General features: G+C 38.4%; 1 protein-coding gene across 14 annotated transcripts in view; it reads left to right on the top strand.

Moving 5' to 3' along the window:
• DNM2 (dynamin 2) overlaps positions 1 to 11,504 on the top strand; it is a 176,922-nt gene extending 165,418 nt beyond the window's left edge. For 8 of the 14 annotated variants that reach the window (XM_026688807.2, XM_026688802.2, XM_087945295.1 and 5 more), the window contains 4 exons: positions 3,823 to 3,987; positions 7,548 to 7,783; positions 7,882 to 8,136; positions 8,656 to 11,504. In XM_026688807.2, coding sequence (XP_026544592.1) covers positions 3,823 to 3,987; positions 7,548 to 7,783; positions 7,882 to 8,136; positions 8,656 to 8,725 — 726 coding nt within the window. In that variant the 3' untranslated portion in view covers positions 8,726 to 11,504. The remainder of the gene's footprint in view (positions 1 to 3,822; positions 3,988 to 7,547; positions 7,784 to 7,881; positions 8,137 to 8,655) is intronic. The other 6 variants (XM_026688808.2, XM_026688804.2, XM_026688803.2 and 3 more) reach the window with 2 other exon arrangements.
• Positions 11,505 to 12,947: the final 1,443 nt, after the last annotated feature.

Raw genomic sequence — 12,947 nt, 5'->3', positions numbered from 1 at the left:
TTTGCGTCCCTAATATATCTCATTTTTATTTGAAAGTAGGACCAATTGTCAATAATTATTCCTTGGGTTTTTAGCACCTGAATCGATTTAAGTGATCCCTCATTATCTAGTATTTGGTGGTATTTGACCTTTTTGCTAATGTCCATCATGTTAGGATGGAACATCGCCTCCATTGTTGAAAGCCACCTTGGGATTTTAGTATAATGGTTTCTTCTAATATCTGTCCAAATTTTAATCAAAGATTTACGTAAAGTGTGTCTGGAGAAATATGAATGACTTGTTATTTGGGTTCCACAAAAATGTGGAATTTAATCCAATTTAATCCAGTCTTTTATCTACAATAGTGCCGTCACTTTGTAGTAGGTCTCCCAGGCAGGGAGTCAAAAGTCTGCTTTTATTGTCTTGTAAATATATTTTTTTATCCTCGTTTTTTTCCCTGCCCAAATGAATTTCATAATGATTTTGTCCACTTCTTTTTTAAAACAATTATCCAATAGTACCGGAATTGTTTGAAATAGATACAAGATTTTGGGTAGGACATTCATCTTAATCATTGCTCTTGTACCTAGTAGTGAAATTTGCATTCTGTTCCATTTTTCCAAATCCTTTCCATTTTGTTGTAATAATTTGGTATAATTGTCCTCCCCCAGGGATAATGTTCTAGGTCTTAGCCAAATGCCTAGATATTTATTCACGATTTGTAATCCCATCATTTCCTCTAGTTCTTTTTGCTTACTGTTTGTTAGATTTTTAACTAACATTTTGGGCTTTTCCCTATTAATTTTTAATCTTGCCAATTTACCAAATTTGTCTATTTCATTTAATAATACTGGTCCCGAATCTTCTATGACAAATAACATGTCATCCATAAATGCTTGTAATTTGTACTTTTGACATTTAATTTTTGTTCCCTTAAGTTCTTTGTTTGATCTAATTCTATCGAATAATGTTTCTAGAATTGTTATGAAGAGCAGAGGTGACAATGGGCACCCCTACCTGACACCCTTCTTTATCTCAAATGGTTTGGTAGCTTCTCCATTTATCAGTACATTTGCCTTTTGTGTGGCGTAAATTGAATTTAGCATATTTGCAAAATTACCACCAAATTTCATCAGGTTAATCTGGTGTTTCATAAAATCCCAGTTGAGGTTATCAAAGGCCTTTTGTGCATCCAGGAGGACAAGGGCCACTTGATTTCCTGGGTGCAGTTAGTAAAATTCTAATATATCTATTATCGTTCTTATGTTATACCTAATCTGTCTTGTAGGAAGAAATCCATTTTGGTCAGGGTGAATTTTGTCATTGAGCACTTTCTTTAGTCTTTCTGTCATTATAGTCATGAAAATTTTATAGTCTGAATTTAGAAGAGATATTGGTCTCTGAAATTCTTATTGTTGAATGGTTAAGTTAATTTACAGTCCCCGTTTGTTTTAAAGTTTATTGGCAACCCAATCAACTATGTACTCAAACGTTCAAAACCTTATTAATCGTTATTAAACTAATTTCTCAGTTAGGAATAAATTAAGGTCTTAATAAATCTTAATAACTGTATTCTTATGTCAGATCTCAGATAATCCAGTAATTAGTCTAGTTAATCAACTAAATAAATATCCCACAGTGTTATATCCCAATATAAATATTTGAATTTGTTATAATATTTCGTCTATTGCTTTTCTAAATAAAGTATAAAATTCAAAATTTAAATTAACACTTCTTAACTCTTAATAGACCACAATATCCAACCAAGAGAGGGGAAAAGAAAGAGAAGGAAAGAAAGAGCAATTGTTTATGTTGTCATTGTACTGAACAATGTACTAAATTCATTAATCTACAATAAATCAGCTATATATAAGAAAGGGAAAGGGAGGGGGGAATATCCGAAACAGAGAAATTACAAAGAAATTAAATTATAAGGTTAATAAATATCACTTTCCAGGCCAATTTCTATATAGAATAATCAATCAGTATTCGTCTCTTATTATTATTTAAGTATATATAGATATATTAAATATATGAAATGATATATATATAGAATAAAACCAACCAAGCCCAATAAATTCAAAGGAGGGATAAATACTTCAAGAGAGGGGGTATAAAATCTCTTAATGTCTTACTGTCACCTTAATATCTTACTATTAAATAATAATGAATACCTAAATACATAAATAGTTTACTCTATTCAAATTTTAAATACAATAGTAGAGACAGCCAAAATAGAAAATATTTATCCAGCTTATTTTGTATCGATTTTGTTCTGTTCTCAGTTCTATTTATCACTCCAGTTATGTTGATACAATTTACCGAGTTTTGCTTCTTTCAATGGCCGCCTCCAAAGTCTGCACCATCACTCCTCAAAGCTTTCTTAAAGTTCTGTCCAGGTCGCAAGTCCCTTTCTCAAGCGGAATAGATTCAATAGTCTCGCTTCAAGCAGTTAGTAACAAAGGGCTCCTTCCAGTAATATCCCCTTGTCTCTCCTTCTCGATTTTCTTTTTTTTAAGTTGTACTGCCACTATTTCCCAGCGTTGGGGGTAGAAAACTAGATCGCTGCTGCCACTTCCCACTTTCACCCCTTTCATTCTGGGTTTCAGTGATACAAGCAGTTCTTCTTCCCACGATACTCCAGTTATAATCCAAAAAATGTTTCTCGTACCGATAGCTTGCCCGATCTCAGCTTGCTATCTCCTCGCTGCTTCCTTTCTTTGCTGTTTCATCTCGTCTTTGGGTCTGCCAGTGTCAGGCTGCCTTCTTTCACCTCGGGCTTCGGGCTCTCTTCTTCACTGCCTCGGGATCACTGCCATTTTCTTCCTACAGCTACTTACTAGGTGTTCTGACCCATGCCCTTTTCCAACAAATCAAACACAATCTAAAGGGAACAGAAACCTTTTAATGCTTCTGCAAAATAATTAGCTGTGATAAGCACAAGCCTTGCCAAATTGTGCAAAACTTGCCAAAAGATAACAGACAAGAAATAATTTGTAATACAAGAATCTTCAAATACAAACTCAGGATACTGGAATGTCCAACGAGGCTGGAGTTTCAAAACGTCTTCACCTTCTGCAAAGAACTTTCATTTCACAGCTGGCTTTTATCTCCTTGAAGGAGGGGCCATTACCTTGCAGCCTTACTCCTGAGTTGCCCGTACTGTTGTAGTTGCTCTTTCCTATGAGCAATCTTGTGCACATGCGCACTTGGCACAGGCTCCTTGGGAACCTCCTCATCACTACTGCCAGCCCCCACAATCTCTGAAGGCAGCAGTCCACTCCCTAATGTTCCTGGCCCCTCATCTAAGTCCTCGCCCACCTCGGCCGTCCGCACCTGTTAACGACAACACTGGGCATACTGGGCTAAGGCAAATACTGGCTCTTCATGTGGCCTCATGAAGAGCCAACAGGGTTGCTTTTTGTGTTTTGCTGAACAAGGATGATTTGTAAACTATATGACTGAAGAAATATTCAGGAATAAAAAATAATGACAAAGCAGTATTATTTTAAGACACTCCAGATATTCAGTCTGTATTGTCACAAAAAATAAATGAAATGTGAAGCATACTCAGTTGATTTAACTTTTATTCTGCATATTATTTCATAGTGCAGGAATCAAGGAGATGCTTGGGGTTTGATGTATTCAACATCATTTGCATGTATAAGAATTGTGTAGTTTTTCTAAACCTAAGGCAGAAACTGCTGCCTTCTAATAATTTAAAAATAAATATTCCACATCTAGGTGAATGAGTAGGACAAGATATAGCATTTGCAAAAAAGAGTTATCTTATAGAAAATGAATCATAAATATCATAACAGTTTCCATTTTTCCTATACACAGGTAGAAAATGACGATGGAGCTCAGGAAAATACCTTTTCCATGGATCCTCAACTGGAACGCCAAGTAGAAACTATTCGCAATCTTGTTGATTCATATGTTGGGATCATCAACAAATCTATCCGAGACCTTATGCCAAAGACAATAATGCACCTAATGATAAATAATGTAACTATGGCTTGATCATTTATTTTGCCAGGGTGGCAGAGGGATGAAGCTACAGTTATTCCTCGCATTACGACAGTTCAATTAGCAACCGTTCAAAATTACACCCCCCCCCCCAAAAAAAAGTATTTATGACCCCGTCCCAAAGTTATGCATGTTTCAGCACCACAGTGGTCATTTGCCCTTATGACTGACTGCAGAGACGTTACAACATTTCCCCTCCCCATCCCGCCCCGCCAGGTGTCCACAGGCACTGGGCTCTGCTTTGCTAGCATCAGGATTCCACTTACTCCTCCCTACCGCATTTCCCATGGCTTTACTTTTGAAGAGCTCCAGAAGAGACTGATCCACATGGCAGAGAAGCTGAAGTCTTTTATTCAGAAGCCGCTAAAGCCATAAAAGGAAAACAACTTCGCCCCATCTGAATAAAAGACAGATTTGTCTGCCATGAGACCCTGCAGCCTAGTCTGGCCTAGTCTGACCAGCCTCCTGCTTGCTGCTGACTGTTCGAATGAGCAGCTTCAAGGATTGGGGCATTTCAGATTTAACAGATAATCAGAGTTGGAAGGGACCTTGTAAGACATCTAGTCCAACCCCCCCGCCCAAGCAGGAGACCCTACACCATTTCTAACAAATGGCAGTCCAATCTCTTCTTGAAAGTTTCAGGTAATGGTACTCCCACAACTTCCGAGGGCAAGCTGTTCCATTGGATGATTGTTCTCACTGTCAGAAAGTTTCTCCTTATTTCCAGGTTAAATCTCTCTTTGTTCAGTTTCCATCCATTATTCCTTGTCTGGCCTACAGGCGCTTTAGAAAATAGCTTGACCCCTTCCTCCCTGTGGAAGACCGCTATCATGTCTCCCCTGGTCATTTTCTTTACTAGTCTAGCCAAGCCCAGTTCCTGCAACCGTTCATTGTATGTTTTAGCCTCCAGTCCCCTAATCATTCTGGTTGCTCTTCTCTGTACTTTTTCTAGAGTCTCAACATATTTTTATAATGTGGTGAACAAAACTGGATGCAGTACTCTAGGTGTGGTCTTACTAAGGCTTTATAGAGTGGTATTAGTACTTCCCTTGATCTTGATTGTATCCCCTCTGTTAATACAATTTAGGATTGCATTAGCTTTTTTGGCTGCTGCTGCACACTGCTGGCTTATATTTAGCTGGTTGTCCAGTAAGACTCCAAGATCCCTCTTGCAGTTACTGCTATTGAGTCACAGTTACTGCTATTTCCTCATTGGGCTCTGCGTTGATTAGCTGCCACACCCCAATCCCTGAAGCTGTTCATTCGAACAGTCAGCAGCAAGCAAGAGGCTGCTTGGCGTCAGCCATTTACTTTTTAAATAATAATATTTTCAGTTCTCTTCTGAGATCCTGATACAGGTAGTCCCTGACTTATGACGTTAATGGAGTCTGCTCATCATAAGTCAGGGATTATGTTAAATGAAGCATCTAACAACCTCCCTGTCCCTGGTTTCCCAGTGTATTTGTTAAATGTTGAAACAAATGCATGGGTTGTTAGGTAGAGCAAGAGGTGACTCAGGGATGCGAGAAATAGAGGGAGATCTAGTGCAGGGACAGGCACTTCATGCTCTGTCTCCTGCCCCTTGGTTTCCCCAAAGCCCTATGGGCTTCCTCTATACCCCACCCTGTCACCATTCGCTTGCTTACTTTTTGATGAGTTCAGGAAGTCAGTATAAAGAAGGCCACATTCTTGCTGAGTCACGTGACATAATCAAGAAAAAAAGATTTTTTTTCTTTTGTTTTCCCCACCCAGTGTAAACCATTACGATATCTTCTTAGCTGATCTGAGGAGGCTTTGCCAGTGAGGACAGAGGCCCAGGAAGGTTGCATGTGGCCATCTGCCTCTGTCAGCCTGATGAGGCCTTTGCTGGTGAGGATGTGTCGTTGCCAGCAAACGGCCTTGAGGAGACCTTTGCGAACAAGGACGGAGACCTGGAGGGATGGGTATGCCCTTCCTGGCCTCCGTTCTTGCCAGCAAACGGTTTTTGCAAATACAGCAATACAGCTTTGCAAATGGAGGGAAGAATTTGGTGCTTCAGGCCTTCCTTTCATTTGCAAAGCCTTTTCTTGCAGATCTCGTCCAGGCCTCCATTTGCAGAGGTCTAAAGTACCATGAGATCAGGCGAGATCAATAGCGCAAGATCTTGTGATACTGATCTTGCGTGATCTTGCAGTACTTTAGGCCTTCATTCTCTGTACACGCACCAAAGGCCTGAAGCACCAAACATTCAAAGAAATTGAAGGCTCCCTGGATCTTCGCAAGGTGAATATCCACAGGTTTAGTGCCTGTAGAGACCCGGCGGATAGGATGGGGGGAAATAGGGTGAATTTACATCTACAGTGGTTTGTAAGTGTGAAAGATTGCCATGGTGCTACAAACATTTGTAATTTCAGGACTGTGTTGTAAGTACTTGCGGGTGGTTAGGTCATAACTTCCAACAGTCACTAACAGATCTGTCATAACTCAGGGATTATCTGTATTCTGGCAAGAGATTTAAGAAGAAAAGGTAATGTATTATTTGCCTTAGAATTTATACTTGAAGAGTAAATGTTTGACGAAAGATAAAGAAATGGTGAAATGCTTTACATTAAATAATAACTTAATGGAGACAGTACTGTACAGGTAATGTGCAGGAATAACATTTTTGAATGGATTTTCTGAATTTATTGTGGCACCTGGCTAAGATTGTTTTATGGGCCCTATCTCTGGTACATTGCTTGAGGGATGCTTTGGCTTGATCAGATCCAATTGAAATCAATACATTAAAAGAGAATCCACATTGACCTGGGTTGGTACCAAGTAGTTTTTGGCAGGAAATCTGGAATTTATTTTGAAGAGTAAAAAAAACAGACAACTTGCATTGAAAATTAATTTGAGCCAGTGGCTATCATCTGCTATTTGGGCACAAGTTTTAATTGGAACTATTCTAGCTTCACTTGGAGGAACAGAGTGAGGAACCATTTTTTTAGGAAGTTTGATTATAGAACTTATAATGGGTCTAGATTCTTACATGCAATATTGAAACTCATAGGCACTGTGATACTTCTTTGGCCTCAAATTCTTTCACTCTGCTACATATATAATTATCTTCCATTGTATAAAAAATCTTGGCAGCTACGCTTGATTTTCCAAGAAAAATAGTTTCACATAATCAGGTACCCTGATGCGAGGCCAAAAATATAGGTTTTTAATGCAACCCTTTGCCATTTAAAGGTTGTCTGTTCCTGTTTTAAGCTTTAATTTGTTTTTTATTTAATGTATTATGTGAATTCAGCCATTGTGGTCTTTTTAAACATTGTTTATCAGTGTATTATACTGTATGAACTCAAACAACCAGATGATCTGTGGGAACCTTTCCATAATGCAGTAGATAGTTGAGGCCAGAGCAGTCTTCTTCAGAATCATTGAGTACAGCAACCCATCTGGGGGAAGTGTCCTTTCGCCTCACTATTACTCCACTGTTGATCTATCCAATCCAACCTATTGTTGTTGGAAAGCGTTACATTTTCTATGCACCCAATATTACCTATCCCTCACAGACCAAGGATTTCATCCATTCGGAGTTGCTGGCCTACTTATACTCTTCTGCAGACCAAAACAGCTTGATGGAAGAGTCAGCAGACCAGGCACAGCGCAGGGATGACATGTTGCGAATGTACCATGCCTTGAAGGAAGCTTTGAATATAATTGGAGACATCACTACCAGTACAGTTTCCACCCCAGTTCCTCCTCCTGTGGATGATACATGGCTGCAAGCAGGAAGCGGTGGGCATAGGTGAGTTGGTATAGTAGTTAGTTGGTTCTATTATGCTTTTATCTTAAATTATACTAACTTGTTCTATTTTAATGTGTCCTTTTTTTCCTCTCTTACAGCCCAACATCTCAGCGCAGGCCTCCTTCTACTGTGTTGCCTCCCGGAAGACCTCCAGCTGTGAGGGGCCCCATGCCTGGTCCTCCCTTGATTCCAGTGTCAGTTACAGGCTCATCCTCTTTTGTGGCACCACCCATTCCTTCACGCCCTGTACCACAAAGTGCATTTATTACTAATAATGAACCTTTCTCAGCCCCGCCTCAAATTCCCTCACGGCCGGCACGTATTCCACCTGGTATACCTCCAGGTGTACCCAGGTAAGAGCCAGTTCAGATTTCCCTTAGCTAATTTTTTTCATTTTGCCCTGGGCTATGGCATAAGTCTGTGGTTATGAAATAGTCACAGTCTTTGTTCCTGTATAAACTTATTAATTTTGAACAGATGTAGAAGATACTATATTTAGATATTCTCTTAAAAAATTAGAAAATTGCTTATGCAGAATCTTGGTATGGGGCAGCTTTTTTAGTGGTTAAAAGATCTATGGGAAGAAGTAGGTGTAAATTTAAGAGCCTCCTTTCACATCCAAAGAGAAAATTGTCAAACTTTTTCAACTTTTCCAAAAGTTGAAATAGAGAGGAAAATAGAAATAATCTTAGACTGTCCAGAACATAAGTATTATAGATAAGCATTATAGATTAAGATAAGCATTATAACATTTGCACATGGCATAGGAGTTCAGAAGAAGCTGGAAAATGGGCAGGAATGTTGAGGCTCTTATACTTTGGCAATATCTGTCTAATTTCTATCTTCTATTTCTTTGTTCATTTTCTCTGCAGCAGAAGACCTCCTGCGGCACCGAACCGGCCTACTATTATCAGACCAACTGAGCCCTCCTTGTTAGATTAACCATGATCACTACCCAGAGGGGAAGGCGATATTGCTTATTAACTATCTTATGGAAAGAACTCATGTTTAATCTTTAGTGTAAAGGAGCTCTTTATGGTCAGTTATAGTCAAGGCACATTTTCCCCATTTCTCCTCCTCCCTTTTCTTCCCACAGTAACACAACCATAGTAACAGACATCAAGAAATAGATGCTGTCGGTTGATTATTTGTAAATAGCTCTGAGAAGCCAAGCATTCCTGTTCTATTTCTCTCTCTGTCCCTTGGCTAGGAAAGGATTTAATGACCAGAAGTCTTCTCTTTTGGGAAGAGGAGGATTTATTTCTTCCCATTTTTTCATGGTGGCCACACCAAGCCCATTCCACATGGGAACATGGAGGATTCTGTTTTGTGGAATTGTTTTGCACTTTGTTGGAAATAGAGAAACAACCCCCAGGTACTTGAGAGTTTGAGATGAGAATGCCTACAAATGTGTAAATCTACAGAGATTGTATTTCCACTAACATGTGTTAGAATCTCTTGACATTAATGTTGATTGGATCTATTTTCCCTGCTACCCTTTAATTCCTTAGTTATAATATATATGAAATCTTTCTCTTAGACTTTTACCTTTCCACCATGTCACTTTAGTACAATATTGATCAATTTATTTCTATATAGCTCTGAAAAATAATGGAACTGCAAATAAAAAATGGCTAATAATATTCAATTTATGAAACTGGAGCAAGATTTTATCAAACAGAATCATTGGAAAGAGGAATGCACCAAGTTGTTTTTGGGCCTCTGGTATAGTGCTGACTTCTACCATGGTACCTTTGTACAACCAGTGATTATGTTTCAATGGAAGTGACAAACATAGGTTGCCAGTTACAACTTGGGATGAGCTTGATGTAATATTAGTAAAGAACAATGGCCAGTTGCAGGAAATGATTTAATAATTTTAATATAAAATTGGCCAGGATAATTACTCCAATAGATAAGTGGTAAGAAGAGGCAATACTTAAAAAACTGTGATCTTTTGCAGAGATTACTATATATAGAAAAACTTTCCTACTTACTTTCCTACTTATGCAGATTTCTTTGCCCTTCAGTTCATGTGAACTATATTTACTTCTAGATTGAGGCATATTCTTTCTGGCAAACACGTTCCCTCTGCCCCACAGAAACTCATATAGCGTGTTTTTTTTTTTAATGTTGGCTACTCCTTTTATCCCAAGAGTTTGTCGAGCAAGACTTAAGCCTTGTCAACAGACTGGTAAAGCAATCTGCCCTCTCTGGGCTGTGGTTGTATATATTTCTTCATAAAACAATCTGTATTGGTACTTCTTTGATTCTAGTTTTTTTAAAAGAAGACCCAAGTTGCCTCCCAACCTGCTCTCACTTATATACCCTTGCCTTTCCTAAGATAAAATATATGGAACGGATACCATCTGCCTTAATGCTTCCTTCCAGTGACCTCTCTCTTTTTATGTGCTCTGAAACAGAAATTGCTTGCTTCATGTCTTAAAGCATGACTCTTCCAGAGTGCTTTGTGCCTTTATTATTGCTTAAATTCTATGTCATTTGCCCGAATAGCCAGCACTGCCTTCCTGTAAATGTCCCTCTATTGCCAAAGTCATTACCAAGGGCTTTGAACCTCTTTTGCAATATATTTCCCCCAAAACAGGTGCTTGCCATGTAGCATTTTCTTCTCTGATTAGTTGTCTCTTGTTTCTTTGTGAAGGGGTTATTATATCTTCTTTCTATCTTTAAAAGAAAAAGTTCCCAGCAGTTTGAAATAAGTGCCTCCATTATATATCCAATTAATAAACTAAAATAAAGGGAAATTCTGCTGGTGGAAGGTCTCTGCCGATTTGTGGTGTTGGGTTTTTATGCATTTTTTAATTCTATTAGTTCTGAACACATCTTTATTTAAGAATTATTGGAATGAACAGAAAAATATAAGTTCACGTTTCTGTTAACTGACACTTCCAAATAGCAATAGTCTGAATAATATCTTGATTTCTTGTGCCATTTGATATGATTTCTGACCTGGAGGCTAGTATATCCAATAAAAGTAACTAAATTTAAAAATTACAAAATTAATGACATTAATGCAGCTAGCATCTATATCCTACTTTTGTATGGACTTATACAAGTATTCATCATCTCACAATTGAAAGTGTATGTTAAAAGTGTAGGATCTAGTGGGACAAATGGAGCAGGTCCACCTTGCATTGCAGAACTTGAGCAGCCTCTGTAGCAGAAAAACCATTTAATATTGAGAGGCATTAGTTGCTTCTCTAAAAGGAGATTGCTATCTAGTTTTGCAGACATAGAAGGCTTTTGAACATGTAGCAAGAAATTAATTCAGTTTCTCATACAGAAGGGTACATATAATATCCAGATTTATAGTTAGTTTCATATATTTTATGTCTATAATAATCATGAAAAATAGCAGATTTTAGACACACATTTTCTATTTTTGTAACATTCAAATTATGATGTTAAATTTATCTTTTACAAGTGAACAGAGTAAGCCAATCTTACATCCCAAATTAACACATTTTGCCCAATTGTTATTTCTTTATGCATTATTTTGTAAAGTATTTCCACCCTTGACCACTTTCCATTGTATTATGTCTATGTATAGCATTGTCCCAATCTCTTAAATTTCACATCCAGTGACATGTTTTTATGTTTTAGATTTCATTTTGATGGCAAATCACATCTTTGCTTTTTAAAATGTAGGGGTTTAAAATGTGTACTATATTCAACTCTTGGAATAAAACATTGGGTTCCACCCACGACTAATCAGTTTAATAGATAATAGGTCTCCTTAAGGATAACCTTGGTTAATCCATAAATTAGTTATGATTAATAATTTCTCCTTCCCCAAATACTTTTAACTTTGTTGCAGTCTTTCCAAAATAGATGAATTGGATCTGTCAATTATATCTGTAACCATTCATGTTATAATTGGAATGTTTACTTGTTTATTTAAACTGATGTTTTCCCCATGTTTGATCCCATGCTTGTGGCCTTGGGGTTGGACAGCTTACATCTCTGGCAGGCACACAGAGTAGTTTTGGTTTCTGGTCTTCCCCCACCCTCTGTTGGCTCCCTCCCCTCCCTCCAGGATTCATGGCAGTCTGGCATCAGCAAAGTAGCAATGGTGTGAAGCAGGATGGCAATTCTGACATTCTGCTCCCCTTAAAAGAAATGGCTAGTCCTAGGAAAGAGAGAGAAAGAAATGAGTGGTTAATGGGCTATTTCAATGGGATTTATTGGGGTATTTGCCATGGAATTTTCAAAGGAGATGTGAGGCTCACACATGTTGCACGAGCACAGAGGGGGGAAAGTCCATAGGATTAAGTATTGAAGTTTGCCCCTACAGTGGAAAACTGGATGATGCACCTGATGTTTTTCACAGTGTTCATTGAGCTGTGACTAAATTAATAACTCAGAGAATGGGGAATGGGCTGATGTATTTCCAGCTGAATTTTTTGGACTGCTTTCTGGATTGCAAGAATTTGGTGGTGAGGTAGATTCCAACTTGAAAATTCTTTTGCTGAGAGTGTTTTTTATCTGCATGTTTTTTCTGGGTTTCTTACTCATTTTCTAGGGCCTTGCACACAATGGGCCATGTAGTTTGAAGGAATTTAATCCATTCTGCCAGTAAGGTGGTTTGGGGCTCAGTTGCAACAGTTCTGAGAAACCTCAGATCCGAAAATGAAGTGCATTTTGACTAACTTCAGGGAAATATCGGACGTTGAAAACAAGTGTTTTGTTTTGTTTTTGCTTCTACATGCATGGGAGTACATGATTGTTTGATAGTTTTTCTAATGGGAGCTCTGTTTCAAAATTAAACTTTTCTGGGAGGGTGGGGCTGACATCACAGAGATGTGCCTCATGGAGAGCTATGTGAGACGGTTGAAATCCAGCTGTAAGAGAGGTCCTAAATGGACTTAAATCACTTTGAAGGGGTGATGAGGGTAGAGAACACACTCTGGTGACCGCAGGGAGTCTGCAATCTCCCTGATCGGCCCTGAGAATTCTCTCGTCAGCAAGGAAGATGGCCATTGCGTGAAGAAAGTGGAAGTGGAAGATGGTGTGAACAAACTGGGTGAGATACTTTTAAATCAAAAGGAACAAAATTTAAGAACAAAAGGAAGAAAGAGCACCCTGGAATACAACTAAGGGAAGTAAGACCTAAAAAGGGGGGGGGGTTTCTTTCCACCTACTG

This window comes from Notechis scutatus, chromosome Z, assembly GCF_049901735.1.
Source record: "Notechis scutatus isolate UNSWTSFEM ecotype Mainland chromosome Z, rNotScu1.2, whole genome shotgun sequence".
In the NCBI taxonomy this organism is placed as follows: Eukaryota; Metazoa; Chordata; class Lepidosauria; order Squamata; family Elapidae; genus Notechis; species Notechis scutatus.
This window is presented reverse-complemented; position numbering and strand designations above follow the sequence as displayed.